A 16,791-nucleotide genomic window follows, 5' to 3' on the forward strand; every position below is an offset into this window, starting at 1 on the left:
AAGTTTCATCTTACACTTATCTTCCCATTTCACCAAGACATCTCACTCTCCATGAAATCCCCACACATCAATACGACTTCACTTTTAGTGCCACCTGCAAATTTGGAAACTTGCACACCCAAGTCCAAATTATTAATTTGTGTGAAGAAAAACAGTGGTCCTAGTTCTCAGTCCTGAAGAACTTCTCTGAACACTTCCCTCCAGTCCAAGAAAAAAAACTTACACTACTGTTTCCTGTCACATCACCAATTTCCAATCCATGCTGCTATAGTTCTACAAACATCAAACTTGAAGACAAGCCATGTTTCCCTCTCTTATTTCAACAAAAAGACCCTCAAATGGGATTGATGATGATAATGACCAAGTAGCACAAATTCCATATATTGACTGGTAGAACACAGAGACCACACACTGTACACCCCACTTCATGCAGGCCTGTTTCTGCAACCAGATTTACAGGCTGGTATTCTTTAAACTTTTGGATATGATTAAATCTTTAGTCATTTGCTCTTTCACTTTGTCCATTCTTCAAGTTATTTGATTTCCATCAAATTAATGGACTATTGGATCTTACAAACCATCAAATACATCAAACCTTTTACTTTGGAGCTATCACAAAAAAAGACCTCATCGTTCAGTCATTGTTAAAAAGCAGCAAATATTAATTATTTAAATAACCCAGTGCATTTAATTTACATCGTTTACTGTCAGCTTCTAAACATCATTGTTTCTAAAAACTGAGAAAATAAATCTGCATGGGCTAACATTATCACTTATATACAGGTGACCCCCATATTATGGCCATTTGGGTAATGGAAATTCACCCTTACACAAATCACTACCCAAAAATTTGAGGTACAGAATAAAATTCGCTCTCACGGAACTTAAGTGAAAATACATAAATAAATAAACACTTTTTTTCCAACTTCTATTTCTTGACACGAGCAGATGACATGGCTTTGTGTTATAGAAAATTAGGAACACAACCCCCCATAACACAAGGGGTACCTGTACTGAGAAAATGATTAATTTTTATTTTAAATATCTAATAGCATTTCCTGGCGCTGACAACCTTACAACCTATTTAAAACAGCACCTGGAATAGCAATAGCAATATATCATTGGCTCTTTATTACATGAAAATCATGGCACAAACATTCCTCCTCACCACATTTATTCTGTTTTTGTCAGATTTAGATAAAGCTAGTTATTTTTTGCATTTGCTTTCTACATCTGTTTCATTAAATTGTCAGTTTGGTTCTATTGAAAGTGCTCTCACGTGCAGTTATAAGCTTGTAGGTTCAGATCTACCACTGGATTTTTAACACATAAACTCAGTTGACAACCCAACACAATAAAGGGGGAACATTACATTTCAAGTGTCTGGTCCTTCAGTAAATGGAGGATGATGGCTCAAGTGAGTGTTAGAGATACTATTACATTACTTGAGAGGCGTATTATCCTCCCAGTGTCTTGACCTGCAATCATCTCACAAACCAACATCAAAAAAAACCTGACAAATTGTTTGTGTGGACCACGTCTGTAGATTTGCCCTATAATAAAATAAGTAATTACCTAAAAGTAATAAAATGAATACACAATAGATGAATACAGTTATGCACATTTCTTCTTCTATTGTCCATGTTAATAATATTTCAAAGTAATTCTGAAAATATCTGACTTTGCACCACTTGCCATTTGAAAACAAATAGCCCCGATGAATAAATTTACTCATCAGAAGGTTAAATTGGATTGTATGACCTTTAATTGAAGTTGCCATGTTATGTTATTTTAACTGAGCTACATCAATACATTTTGGAAGCTGGCTACTGATTCAGTCTGGATCAGAAATAGAGTGTTCTTCCAACAGTTTATCTTTTGGTCCAGATTCCAGCATCTACAGTTTCTTGTGTCTCCAGCTGAAGATTCCCTGCTGGAGTAATTTATTATGTTGATTTTTTTTTTAATTGTAAGCATTTTTCCAGTTATATTCCTTCCTATCATAATAGAGGGTGGCGGTACTCGTGCAGTAAATCTGTTGCAGCCTTAATCTTAATGACACCAAAAGGCATCCCAGATTTCTAACTGTAACAAATATAGAGCTGTACATTGCACTAAAGCCACTATGCAATTGATTAGGTAAAAATACTGTAAATAATAAATTATGTTACTATTCAAAACTACCCACAAGTTTTTGAGGTACTACAATGTAAAAGTCACCATCATCCATGGAAGTTTCTAAGAGGAAATGAATACAGCAACAGACCACCAGAAAGCATCACAATGTAGTACCTCAAAGAATGCAGGATAGGTTCTCATTTGATGTAAGACTCTCTTGAGCTATTCAATAGTAAAGGATCATCTTAAACCTTCAGGTTTTTTTTTAAGCATGTCCAAAGCATCTTCACAGAGTGATAAACAATCTAATAATAGAACTCAATCCCTTCCAATTACATGAAACCTAAATCTGTCAACAGATTTAAAATCACTTGCAGCAAACAGCAAGGACAGCAGAGTTATCGGTAACTCTTCAGTAAAGAGTTTGCTGCAAGACTTTCTCTGTTATACAGCTCTGAAACTGATTATTTTTTGTCTATGTATGTTGAGCTCTTCCAGGGATGCTGGTGCAGATTAATGAAAAACAATTCAACCTTGTATCCTAATATTAGAATAGAAATGTCCATCAGATGTAAGAGCATGGTGTATGGTGCCCTTCACACTCAAATTAATTCACAAACTATTTAATTACTTTTCAAGTAAAATGACTGTAGTTAGGTGGGTAAACATGCTAACCAGTTAGTACACATCCCTGTCAATTACCATCCACCAACTAAGGTGGAGATGGTTGGGAGCTTCAAGTTCCTGGGTGTAAATATCACCAACAATTTTTCCTGGTCTGGCCATGTAGATACTATGGCCAAGAAAGCACACCAGCGCCTCCACTACCTCAGTAGGCTAAGGAAACTCAGCAAGTCCCTGATGACCCTCACCAATTTTTACAGATGCACCACAGAAAGCATCCTATCCGGATGCATTACAGTTTGGTATGGCAACTGCCCTGCCCAAAACTACAACAAAATGCAGAGAGTTGTGAACTCAGCCCAGTCTATCACAGAAACCAGCCTCCCCTCCATTGACTCAGTCTACTCTTCTCATTGCCTTGGGAAAGCAGCCAATATAATCAAGGACCACCCCCAACCCAGTCATTCTCTCTTCTCCCCCCTTCCATCAGGCAGAGGATACAAAAGCTTGAGAACATGTAGCACCAGGCTCAAGGCAGCTTCTATCCCACTGTTATAAGACTCTTGAACTGACCTCTTATATGATAAAGATGAAATCTTGATCTCTCATTCTGCCTCATCGTGGCCCTTGCACTTTATTTGTCCACCTACACTGTACTTACTCTGTAACTGTAACACTATATTCTGCATTCTGTTTTTCGTCCTTTTCTACTACCTTGTGTATTTATGTTTGGAATGATCTGTCTGCCTGGCATGCAAACAAAAGCTTTTCACTGTATCTCGGTACATGTGACAAAATAAACTAATTACCAATTTTCAGCAAGATCCCACAAGAAGTAATGGGATAAAGGACCAGTTAAACTATTGTTGGAGAAGGTTAGTTGGTGGATGGTAATTGATCATAACTTCAGAGATTTCATTGCACCTCTTCAAATATGGTCATGGTTCTTTTGCATTTGAAAGGTATACGAGGTTTTACAGTAACATCCTATCCTAAAGATAGATGTAGCATATATAATCACTTCAGCAGCATGCTTAGAAATTATAAACTTGAACCTAACTCAGAACAAAGCAACGAACAACCCAAAAAAGATGAACAGCTTCAGAAACATGGTCTGTTTTAAAGCAAAATAGGATTTAGCAAGTTACAGAAATTGTAACAATGAACCAATAATCAAATGCAATTGCTAGAAATGTACAGAGTGCAATAATGATAGACTGCTAAACCCAGATAAAATATCTAATCCTGCATATCATGTTTGGCTGCTGAATAACAGCATATTATAAAATGAAAAGGCGACATTTTAAACACATTGTAGGTCAGGCAGCACCTGCAGAGGAGCAGACTTAATGTTTCAGCCTAATGACCTTCCATCAGAACCAGAAATGTCAGAAATACACAACTTTTAAGCAAGTCCATATCCAGAGGGCAAAGGAAACAAGAAAGGAGGGTCATAGGGTTCCAGAGAGTCATACAGCACAAAAACAGACCTTTTGGCCTGAGGTGCCAACCATTGAGCACCCATCTATGCCAATCCCATTTACCAGCACTTGGTCTGCAGCCTTCAACGTCTTGGCAATTCATGTTGTTGAGGGATAGCAAAACTGTTGTGAGAGTCTTTCCCTCCACCACACTCTCAGGCAGTGTGTTCCAAATTCTAAACACTCTCTGAGTGAAAGTATTCTTCAGATTCTCTCTGAACCTCCTGCCCCTTATCTTAAACCAATGTCCTCTAGTTTTTGATATGTTTGCAGTGGGAAAAAGCTTCTTATATCTAACCCATCTAAGCCCCTAACAATTTTGTATATCTCAATTAACTCCACCCTCTGCCTTCACTCCAACGAAAACAACTCAGTCCATCTGGTCTGTCCTCATAACTGAAACATTCCATCCAAGGCAACATCCTGGTGAATCTCCTCTGTACCCTCTGCAGTGCAATCAAGGCCTTCCAACAATGTAAGGACCAGAACTGCACTCAGACCTCCAGTTGTGGCCGAACCAATGTTTTAGAAACTTGTACCACAAGCTCCCTGCCTTTATATTCTACGCCCTGGCTAATGAAAGCTGGTATCCCAGTTACCTTTTTCACCATCTTATCTATCTACACTGCCTCCTTCAGGGATCAGACTTGTATAGCAAGGTCCCTCTCACAAGATCACAAGACAAAGGGGCAGAAGGAGGCCATTCGGCCCATCGAATCTGCTCCGCCATTTCGCCATGAGCTAAACTATTCTCCCATCTAGCCCCAATTCCCGGCCTTTTCCCCATATCCCTTGACACCCTGACTAATTAGATACCTGTCAATCTCCTCCTTAAACACCCCCAATGATTGGGCCTCCACAGCTGTATGTAGCAACAAATTCCATAAATCCACGACACTCTGGCTAAAGCAATTTCTCCTCATCTCGGTTCTAAATGGGTACCCTCCAATTCTAAGACTGTGCCCTCTTGTCCTGGACCCACCCACCAAGGGAAACAACTTAGCCACATCTACTCTGTCCAGTCCTTTCAACATTCGAAATGTTTCTGAGGCCCCTCTCATTCTTCTGTACTCCAATGAATACAGTCCAAGAGCCGACAAACGCTCTGTTCTTCAATACTCACTGTGTATGTTCTACCTTTATTGATCCTCCCAAAAAGCGTCACCTCACATTTCCCTGGATTAGATTCCACTAGCATTGCTCTGCCCGTTTTATCAATTGATTGATATAGGCCTGTAGACGCACACTACCCTCCTCACTCTCAACAACACCATCAAGTTTTACATCTGTGCTGGAATGAAGGGTAAACTGGTGGTGTTGTTGACAGTGAGTACAAGTATTTAGTCATAATTGCTAAAATAATGAGATTCAAGTGCTGTATTTAGTCTACATGTAGATTTCAGTCTGAGCCAATGATACACTCAAAAAACGTACACAGATTTCCATGCTGTTTTCCATGCCTAGAAATTCTAATCTAGAAACTCTGCTGTATGTTGCAACATTTATATCTGCTGTATAATTAGTTAGGAAAACTGATCAAAGAGCAATGGGACCTCACTGTGTGGTCCACTTAGTCTGTAATTTTCCTTCCTGGTTTTTGGTGCATCAGATGCACCAAAGCACAGAGGCACCTGCACATGTTCCAAGGCTTCCAACATCTATCCATGCACATCTGGACACTACTTCCACAATTTTAATTTCCTAATTCATTTTTTGGGATTTGGGCATCATTGACAAGGCCAGCATTAACTGCCCATCCCCAAATGGTGGTGAGCTACTTTCTCAAACCACTGCTATCCTTCTGGTGAAAGTATTCTCTGCCATTTCTTGAGATAAGATTTTTCTGAACAAAATTGTGAACACTTCAGCCTTGTCTTTAGCGTTCACATGTTGGCCCCACCCTCACTGGGGTTACCAATTGTCCAGGAGCTGCCTCTCTCTTAGCTATTTAATTGTCCACCAGAACTCATGACTAGATGTGGCACGACTACTGAGCTTGACATGGAACCCTTGTGGAGAAGCAGGTCTTTTCGACACATTACAGGTCCACTTTCACTTAATTTAAAGGGGATCTACCTGGGTAGGCCCTAACCCATTGAGTGCAGGGAATTGCTTCAGGTAGCTTTATTTCAGAAAGATCTGCAAAGTGACTCCCCCTTGGACTCCTCAACCATTTTCTTCCTCCCATCCTAGGCCCCATCTCCTCACAACCTGACTGTGATCCTGACACCCCAGACAACTGTAAACACTATCACTGGCTCGACCCGATCCTTTAAGTCCTGATCTCACCACCCTGCCTCTTTACCCTGCATCAGAATCAGATTTATTATCACTGACTTATGTCTTCAAATCTGTTGTTTTGCAGCAGCAGTACAGTGCAAAGACATAAAATTACTATGAATTACAAAATAAATAAATAGTGCAAAAGGAATAACAAAGTAGTGTTCATGGGTTCATGGACCATTCAGAAATCTCAATGTGGAGGGGAAGAAGCTGTTCCTCAATCATTGAGTGTGGGTCTTCAGGCTCCTGTACCACCTCCCTTATGGTAGTAATGAGAAGAGGGCATGTCCTGAGTGGTGTCAGTCCTTAGTGATGCATGCCGCCTTCTTGAGGCACCGCCTCTTGAAGATACCATTGATGATGTGGAGAGTTGTACCTATGATGGAGCTGGCTGAGTCTAAAACCCTCTGCAGCCTCTTGCGATCCTGTGCATTAGAGCCTCCATACCAGGCTGTGATGCAACCAGTCCAAATGCTCTCCACCGTACATCTGTAGAACTTTGCAAGAGTTTTTGGTGACATACCAAATCTCCTCAACTCCTAATGAGATAGAGCTGCTGGCGTGCCTTCTTCGTGATTGCATCAAAGTGTTGGGCCCACAATAGATCCTCTGAGAGGTTGACGCCCAGGAACTTGAAGGAAATTGAAGAATGTTGACCCAGGAGCCCTGCATCTTCCCACCCCACTCCCATCTCAGACCACCACACAACACTGCACCCTAGCTGTTTTCCTTATCGGGTTAAGCATGCAAGGCCCGTTTTGCAGATGGTTTAGGTCTCAAGGTCATTAGCATTTTCCAACTGTGGGTCCTTGAAAGAAAACATTCATTGGCTTTCTGCTCAATGCCTATTATAAATGCTTTTCCAGAGGGAAAACTGTTTCAGTTTGGAAATTTTCAAAGTAGTAATGAAATAAAATCTATGCTTTTACTGGTTCACCGACCAGTCTGTGGGCACCATGAAAGATGCTCACCTCTTTAGATTGTGACGCAATTTGAGAATAACTCATTCATTCACTATTGCTTACAAGTTTATCATTGCTCTACAATGATAAAGATGTTGTTACGGGGCAAGGGCTCAAGCATGTGTTGAAAATGTTATGTCCAAGCAAGCTGCCAGACAACATATGGCTTTTTGATTTATATCGACCTATGATTATTGAAACAAGAACTGGAATACTGAAATTGTATGGAATCAGGTTCTGAGTCTATTTTTATTGATGGCAAATACCACCTTCTGACATGTACTTCTCATGTATTCCACCAGAGGGTGCATCCCAACCAGTTACTGGCAAAATGAAGTTCAGGAAGAGAATTGTTGCACTTAGGGCCTCAACACTTAAAATCTTTTGACTGGAGAAGACACACACCCTGAGGAAACAAAGCCATGAATCTGCTCTCCAAGTACAGCCTGTTTATCCCTTATCATTATTAATTTGCAGCTTTTGTTTGTAAGGTTGCAAAAAAAAACAAAATGCTGGAGGAACTCAGCAGGTCAGGCAGGATCTGTAGAGGGAAAGGGACAGTCGACACTTTGGATCAAGACTCTTCATCTGGAGTGGTCCAAGTCCAGATGAAGGATCTCGATCCAAAGCATCGACTGTTCATTTTCCTCCACAGATGCTACCTGACCCGCTGAATTCCTCCAGTGTTTTGTTTTTTGCTCCAGATTCCAGCATCTTCAGTCTCTTGTGTCTGCTTTTCTGTAAGGCTGTTGCGTGTATTGTAACTCATACCAGCTCCATTCAACCATCAGCCTCTGTTCACTGCTCCACATTAGCTCCCAGTCCAGGTACATTTTGATTTTAAAACTTAACTTTGTTATTTAATCTCTCTATTCTGCAAACCCTATCTTTGCATTCTGTTCCAGCCCTGGAAATTCTTCTAGATCTTTGCACTCCTCTGGTCACCACCACCGTCTGCCCCCTCTCCCCTGATCTTCATCACTGCAGTGCCAGTGCCTTCAGGTGCCAAGGGCCTAGGTGCTCTTCATCCGATCTCCTTGCTTTCCTTGTTAAGATGTGCCTTAAAACACCTCTTTGACTAAACATTTGGTCCACATGTCTGTCCTAAAATGTCCATACAAAACATGTCTGATACCACTCCCTTGAACCACCTTCAGGTGCCTTGCTATTTAAAATGTTGTTAAAATGCCAAATGTTATTAAAAACTCTTAAAATATCATTATCTCATGATCTATAAAAAATCGTTCAGCTATTAATCACAATTATATCAGAAAATTTCTAAAATCAACAAGATCGATTCAATGGATAATTTTAATATCTAGTTTGCAAATAAGCCATTTTTAAGTGAAGAAGATTTCACATTTAACTATGACATCTACTTTCAGGTTACTTTTGTAGTGAGATATACAATTTTACTTGGGTTAGTGTTATGTAAACTAACACTCTCTATACAAGCATTTCTGCTTGAATCCACTTTTTTTGCACTTTGTCACATTTTAAGTTCCATCCCTTAATTCAGCAGGAAATATGCTCCATACATAAACTGCCAAAGGCAGCAAAGCAGTAGAGGGCATAGTGAGGTCTCTGTGCATATTCTGACATGTATTGCTCAATTCATGAATAAGTGAGCAATGAACTTTGACAGAGGGTGTACCCAAAAGTAGGGAAATTCACGAGCCTTGACAAGTGCGTCAGGGTGTGCAAGATAAAAGCAATAGACTAACTGAAAACCAGAGTAAGTATTCACAGTTGTTGAATTATTTATATGTACTTTCTGATTAATTTTACTTCTGGATCAATGGGATAAGGTGGATCAGGAATTGCTGCAATTGCTCCATCACCACCAGACTTGGAAGGAGTTTTTTGGCAGAATGCAAGGGGAGAATATTTGGAGCACAGAATTTTATTTTATGTTACATGGTTGATGAATCATAAAGATTGAAAACAGTAAGAAAACATACGGGCAGCATATAACTGATGGAGTAAAATTTGATAAACCTTGATAGAAACAACATTTTTGCAAGACTATTATTTCTAAGAAAGCAGATACATTGAGCCGTTAATCACTTTGCACTTCATCCACAAGAATATGTTAAATTAAACATTAAGTATGTACAGCTGAAGAATTTTAATTCACTTGATACACACAGGGACTCAAGACCACAAAGAACAGAGGTGAACTGTGTTTGAAAATAGAAATATTAACATCACCATGTCAAGTCTAATTACCATTTTAAAATTATAATATCTATCCTAAATTTTAATTTCAAGTACATCCACATTAAAAATTGATTGGAATTATTTACTAGAAAGATGGGCTATGTTTAAAATAAATAGTCCATAAGGAATACATCCTCTATTGCTGAGGGAGGTGGGGATAAGGGCTGCAGTAGTCCTAACCAGAATCTTCCATTCCTCTACATACAATGGAAATGGTATAGGACTGGAAAGTGGTAAATGTCCTTGAACATGCCCAAAAACTACTGGCAAGTCAGTTGTTGGTCAGGAAGCTTTTAGAAGCAATAATCAGGGAAAACAACCAGACACTTAGTAATAAAGGAGAGCCAGTTAGTTAAAGGCAATGATTGAACTGTTTTGATGAGGCAAAGAAAATGGACAGACAAATGGTGGAAATGGTTAAGCGAATGGCAAAGACATGGTAGATAAAAAATAATGTAGAAAAATAGGAAGAAAAAATTTTAAATTTTTTTTTTAAAATAGTGAGATTCTGAAAACTTCTGCTGTTCAGAGGGACCTTGTTGTCTTTGTACAGAAAATACTGAAGGTTAATATTCTCATACAAGCAGCAATTAGGAAGGCAAATGGCATGTAGGCCTATTCTCCAGTTAGTTAGTGTTTTTAGCAAGAGGATTTGAGTGCAAGAGTAAATAAACCTTATAGCATCTGAGAAGATAGCACCAGGAATACTGTGCACAGTTCCGGTCTGGTCCCTAAAGAAAGATATACTTGTAACAGAGTAAGTGCGACAAATATTCACCAGATTCATTCCAGAGATGGAGTGGTTGTCCTAAAAGACTAAAGAAATTAAAATTATAGAAATAATAATTATGGAAATGGGTGTATGCTCTCTTCAGTTTAGAAGAATGATAGGAGGAGATGGCACAGGGGTGTGTGTGTGAAACAGAGAGAGAGAGAACAGGAGAACCAGAGAGAGTTTATGGGAACGAGAAAGAGAATAGGTTACAGGGAAATAAGGGGACGGATGACAACCAGCATTGAGTCATACAGCACGGAAACAGGCCCTTCAGCCTGTTACGGACTCAGTGAAAGTCCCTTTAAGATAGAGAGTGTGTGTGTATGTGTGTGTGGGGCGTGCTTACGTCAATAGAAGATAAAGGACGTAATGACGTTGTTGAAGAAGTTAGAAGAAAAAGAAGGAAAGAGAGAGAGAAGAAGGGAGAGAGACACCAGCCTGCTTGTTTTCTCTGTCGATGGATGAGAAACAATAACTGTGTCTGCCACTGAAATCCATGTATGGAAGTTGGAAGTAATCCGGTGGAGTTCACTTTGTTGCTGACCTGTAGAAGGAAACAGGTATTTGTGTGTGGATGACCACGATTCGGATGCTTTTCGGGGTGAGGAAGTCACTACCGAATAAACACTGGAGTGTCGTTTGGGTTCCATCGTGGAACATTTGGATTTCGTATTTACTCTCCCTATGTTCTCTACATCTACGTCTTATCTTCTGACAACGGTGGTTGTTGAAGAAGCCCTTGCTCATGTTTCACTTTATGGCTTGCGGAACTGAACTTTAAGAACCATTCCGGAACGGGGAGTTTTGGACTTTGCCACACACACACACACAGACACACACACACGAAGTTTAGTTTAGGGGTTAACGTTCAAGGTTTAACATTTTTGAATTCTAACATACTAACATTTTTACTTCTATTTTACGTATTATCATAAGTAGTAATTAATAAAATAGTTTTTAACACTGAATCATGCTCAGTGTGTTTCTTTTGTTGCTGGTTCGTGACAAGCCCAACTGGTCCATGCCGACCAAGATTCCCATTCTAAGCCAGTCGTATTTGTCCCTATCCCCCCCGACCCTTCCAATCCATGTACCTGTCCAAGTACCTTTCAAATATTGTTAATGTACCTGCCTCAACCACTTCTTCTGGCAGCTCATTCCATATACTGACCACTCTCTGGGCGAAAAACTTGCTCCTCAGGTTCCTATTTAATCTCTGCCTTCTCACCTTAAACCAATGCCCTCTAGTTCTTGATTCCCCAACCCTGGGAAAAAGACTGTGCACATTCACCCTATCTATACCCTTCATAATTTTTATACACCTCTATAAGATCACCCCTGTTTCTCCATTGAAAAAGTCCCAGTCTGCTCAACCTCTCTCCTTAACTCAGTCCCTTGAGTCCCGGCAATATCCTCATAAATCTCCTTTGAACTCTTTCCAGCTTAATGGACTTAGACTTGATGGGCCATGGGCAAAATAGCCTCCTTCTATGTCATGAGAAAATATGAGAAAACATTCAACACTCAGCAAGTCAGCCAGCATCAAAGAGAACATTTCAGGTCAAAGACCCTTCATCATTGTTCTCTGCATTCAAAATTCTTTTATGTTAATGGAATGAATTTTTAAAGCAAGGGCAATATGCTGACTTGACTGTATTGCCCAGACATAGGATGCATTTCTAGGCAAGGAATTTTAGTAGAATTGTATTTATTTATAATTAAACAGGATACACTTACCTAATTTGTAGATGATGACATAAATCAGATTCCAAACTGTTCCAGGCACTTTAAGGATCTCTCCTAATATTTTGCAGGGATTCAGCACAGGCAATCCATTTTTTGTTTCAGAAGTATTTTCTGGTTCAGGTGTGAAATAGGAAAAAATCATAGCGACAGCATAGGCCATACAGAATATTATGAAAAGCATATTCCAGCCAATATAGTCCATCACTGTCAAAAGCCATGCTCCTGCAAGAAGAGAGCCCATCTTATAAGCCACAACTTGGATGGAATTGCCATAGCCAATGTCCTCACTGCTAAGCAAACGAACTGCAATGCCATCTACAGCGATATCTTGAACTGAAGCAAAGAGGTTCATCAGCAGCAAGATGAAGGCCATTGCTGTGAAATCCATATCTGGGGTCAGTCTAGACATTATCAAACAACATAAAAATAGTCCAAACATGCTACACAGCAGCCATTTCCATTTTGTTCCATATTGATCCACAAATGGAGCCCAGAGTATCTTCAGTAACCATGGAAAATACAACAATTTGGTCAAGCTAATTTTGGTAAATGAAAGTCCAAATGTTCTCAGGTAAATTGGTAATAAACTAGACTGTAATCCATAGGGCATTCCTTGTACAAAGTACAGTAAACCAAATAATTTCAGCTTGAAGGGTGTCATTTCAAATGGTTGTCAACCACGGTAAAACAATCAGCTTCTTGTACATCAGTGATGAATTCAATGTCTGCAACAAAAAAGATATGCTTCTTTAAAAACTGCACTAATATTTTTATATTATACTCTAAAACAACTGCTCTGCCCAGTTCCACAAGAAACTGCAGGGAGTTGTGGACACAGTCCAGCGCGTCACAGAAACCAGCCTCCCGTTCTTGGTCTTTACCTCTCACTGCCTTGTTGAAGCAGCCAACATAATCAAAGACCCCACCCATCCGGGTCATTCTCTCTTCTCTCCTCTCCCATCAGGTAGAAGATACAGGAGCCTAAGGGCACATACCACCAGGCTTAAGGACAGCTTCTATCCCAATGTGATAAGACTATTGAACAGTTCCCTTATACAATGAGACGGAATCTGACCTCACAATCTACCTTGTTATGACCTTGCGCCTTATTGTCTACCTGCACTTTCTCTGTAGCTGTGACACTTTACTCTGTACTAATATTGTTTTTACCTGTGCTACCTCAATGCACTCTGTACTAACTCAATGTAACTGCACTGTGTAATGAATTGACCTGTACGATCGGTATGCAAGACAAGTTTTTCCACTGTACCTCGGTACAAGTGACAATAATAAACCAATACCAATCTTTATACATAAATGATGTTAAATTAATTTTGGTAGTCTAGGACTGTTAACAATAAAATGATAAGAGTATTATAATTAGACTACTATAACATGAGAGTACCGAAGGAGTGCTGCCACGTGCGAGCTGAAAAAAACCTAATCAACACAAAAAGATCAACTTCCTCGAACCTGGAGTGGTCACGTAAGAATCACCAGCATAACATGTCCAATCAATGTCACTGTTCACATCGATTACATTTTTTTACCTTTGAAAAAACATTCCAAAAATCCAAATGACCACCCTTTTTATATTGTAATTTAAGTTAGCCAGCAGCAAACTAGCTGAACCAGTCTTTTATCTCAATTTCTGCATGTGGAATTATAGAGGCCAACTCAGTAGTTACTCCACTTCAAACACAATTATTTGGCTATGAAGCACTTTAAAATGAACATCACTATGTTATTGAAGATTCATCAGTTAATTCTTTCCCAAAATTTAACCAAAACAGCATAAATTCTTGGGGTTAAATTTAATGTTGGAGAAAGCTGTTGATTTAGCTACTTCAGATAAAGAATACGGAATTAATTTACATTTAACGAATACAAACTCATTCATTTTTCATTTTGAGATGTATTAAAATAGTTTAAATTTAGAAATCAGAGTGACATGGCATTCTAAATAACAATTATGTGAAGCAAATACACCTACAAACTGAACTACTTTTCCTGCTTTCCCTCCCTCTCGTGCTTATTGAGAAACAACGTCCATTTATGCAGTCAAATAAACTGACTCCTAACTAATACTTATGATGGCTTAGTTGATGAGAAGCCTTTACAGTTTCATTTTACACATACCTGAAAAATTCCCCCAACAATGGTTAAAGAGAGGGAAGGTCACACAGGAGGCCATTCTCAGAGGAGCAGGGCATTTAAGAGGAGGAACGTGATGGAGTTTGCAGAGAGAGTGAAGTTCAGGGTAGGGCCTTTAATGTGTATGGAAAGAGAGTAAAGCAGTTCTGCAAAGCTAAGGTCATCTGCGAAGACCAAAGCACAGTGGTGCAGCAGGACATTATGCCTGTGCCCACATGGGTTTCCCCTGGGTCCTCCGATTTTCTCCCTCATCCCAAGAATGTACTGATAGGTTAATTAGCACTGTAAATCACCCCCAGTTAGGATGGGTAGTAAGAGAATTGGAATGGTTAATGGGCATGGGTGCAAGAATAAGTTGTAGGGATATAAGGGGGGGAATGGGATTGATGGAGTTGCTCTAAGAGCCTGCATAGACTTGATGGGCAGAATGGCTCCTGCAATGTAAAACAGTATAGGGAAAAAAGTCTTGTTAACAAACTCCTGTTTGCAAGAACAGGACAAGATGGATTAATGGATGGCAAAAGATAGCAAGGCAGTAATAAGACAACAGTTGAGTTTAGAAGGAGCAATTGAATTGCAAATTCCAGCTAGGTACATTGAGCAGGAAAGATGAAATAAATTGGACTACAAATCCTTTTCCAAAGCCCAATTTTTTTTAGAAGATTACATGAACAAGTTTAAACTAAAATTTGTGCACCAGTTGTGATCCTCCAAAAAATGTGGTCACCCCAGCACATAGACACAGATGCTACCAAGCATGTGCTGTGACAATGTCAGTAGTGCAAAACTCATTTGCTCATCTGAAGCCTGAGAATGGTGCTGCCCACTTACACTGAAGTGGACCTTAAAGGTTGAAGCTTCCTTCAGTGTTGGTTAATGGGAGCCAATATTCATGGGGAGCTTCAGGTGTCTGTTCTAGCATGTGGGTCCTGTTGAGTGTTCACTCCTACCAGCCTCTTCCCTTCCCTTTGCCGCTGATGCTATTAGGTCTTCCATCTTCTATACTTCATCTTAATCACATTACCAGATCTAGCAGAGGAAGGGCCTTGGTGCCAGGCCCGTCCCAGCGGCCCATGAACAGTGTTGACGTCTGCAGCAGTCTGTGCGCAGTTTGCACACCCTCTCTGTGACCACATGGGTTACCCCAGGTGCTCCCGTTTTCTCCCCCAACCAAACCTGGCACGGTAGAATGCTACTCCCAGGAACCGTGCACAGAAAATTAGCACCAACCTCGCAAAGCACTTAATTTCTTAAGCGCGTAAGGATTTCTAGGCCACTGCCTTTTAAAGTCCCACAAGTGACGGCTTTGCGACGCGTATTACGTGGTCCATTCCTCAAGGTATAAATTCACCCTTTGAAAACATTTGCGGCAACTGCAAGGTAGGGGAGGTAATGGGATGCATACTAACTCATCGGGTGCTAGCAGCGGGCTGAGGGCGCCGTGTTGGTGCGGGTTTTATTTCATCGTACTGCAGTAAGTAAGCTGAAGGGCGCTGGCGCCTCCTGGCAACCGCTGGAACGTAGCCCGGAAATTGACGCAGAGAGAACGTCCCGGAACAATGAAAGGAACCCTTTGTAGCAAATGCCGGCGGTGCCCCTCAGCGTGGGAGTCGCCCCACCCTCACCTCCTTGCAACACAACGTGAGTCAGCTTCTGAGTAATAACACACACCAACGCCGTTACCTGCAGCCCGAGGAGTGAAAGCTTCTGTGGGCTGAATACATCCCAGGGAATTGGGCTTTACTTTTGCATCAGCGTTAAGGGTGATCGCGGTTTATTCTTGTCGCAGTTTTAACCCCTCCACGTCACCCCCCCCCCCCCCCCAACCCTTCATCCTCTGCTGTCTGAAATCTAATTGTTTGCGTTTATTTACCAGTTCAGCCCCCCTTGAGGTCACTATTGGTACAGCAAACTACCGCAGGGATAGGCAGCAGTGAGAGAGTATCCAGTTTTCCCCTCAGTTCGGTTTGCGTTCGTGAGGCTGTGCTTGAGGTATTATGTACACTTTTGGTCTGAGCTGGAAAAGGGACATGCGTGCCAGAGGGAGTGCAGTGGAGAATAATTAAACTGGTTCCAGGGTTTGCCTTATGACGTGACACTGACAGTCCAGAGTTCTCAAAAAAATGAGAGATCTCATTGAAACGTGTAAGATTTTTTACGGGGCCCGACAGACTGAATGAAAGGAGGATGTTTCCCCGACCAAGTCTAGAAATGGGTATTACAGCCTCAGAATAAGGAATGAGAGTGTAAAGACTTACAAGAATGTTGGCAGGACCAGAGGGCCTGAGTCATAGGGATAGGCTGGGAAGGCTAGGACTTCATTTCTTGGAGCATAGGAGACCAAGAAGCCTCCTTACAGAGGTGTATAGAATCATAAGGGGCAGAGGTAGGGTGAATGCAAAATCCTTTTCCCCAGGGGAAGAGAATC

General features: G+C 40.6%; 1 protein-coding gene across 6 annotated transcripts in view; it reads right to left on the bottom strand.

Annotated features, from left to right (window-relative positions):
• Positions 1-15,971, bottom strand: part of mfsd3 (major facilitator superfamily domain containing 3) — a 57,581-nt gene extending 41,610 nt beyond the window's left edge. For 2 of the 6 annotated variants that reach the window (XM_052020366.1, XM_052020362.1), the window contains exons 1-2: positions 15,594-15,971; positions 12,201-12,934 (exon numbers count right to left, since the gene is read on the bottom strand). In XM_052020366.1, the coding sequence (XP_051876326.1) occupies positions 12,201-12,870 (670 nt within the window). In that variant the 5' untranslated portion in view covers positions 12,871-12,934; positions 15,594-15,971. Of the gene's footprint in view, positions 1-12,200; positions 12,935-14,348; positions 14,469-15,194 lie in introns of those variants that run through there. The other 4 variants (XM_052020367.1, XM_052020364.1, XM_052020363.1 and 1 more) reach the window with 4 other exon arrangements.
• Positions 15,972-16,791: the final 820 nt, after the last annotated feature.

Source organism: Pristis pectinata, chromosome 7 (genome assembly GCF_009764475.1).
Source record: "Pristis pectinata isolate sPriPec2 chromosome 7, sPriPec2.1.pri, whole genome shotgun sequence".
In the NCBI taxonomy this organism is placed as follows: Eukaryota; Metazoa; Chordata; class Chondrichthyes; order Rhinopristiformes; family Pristidae; genus Pristis; species Pristis pectinata.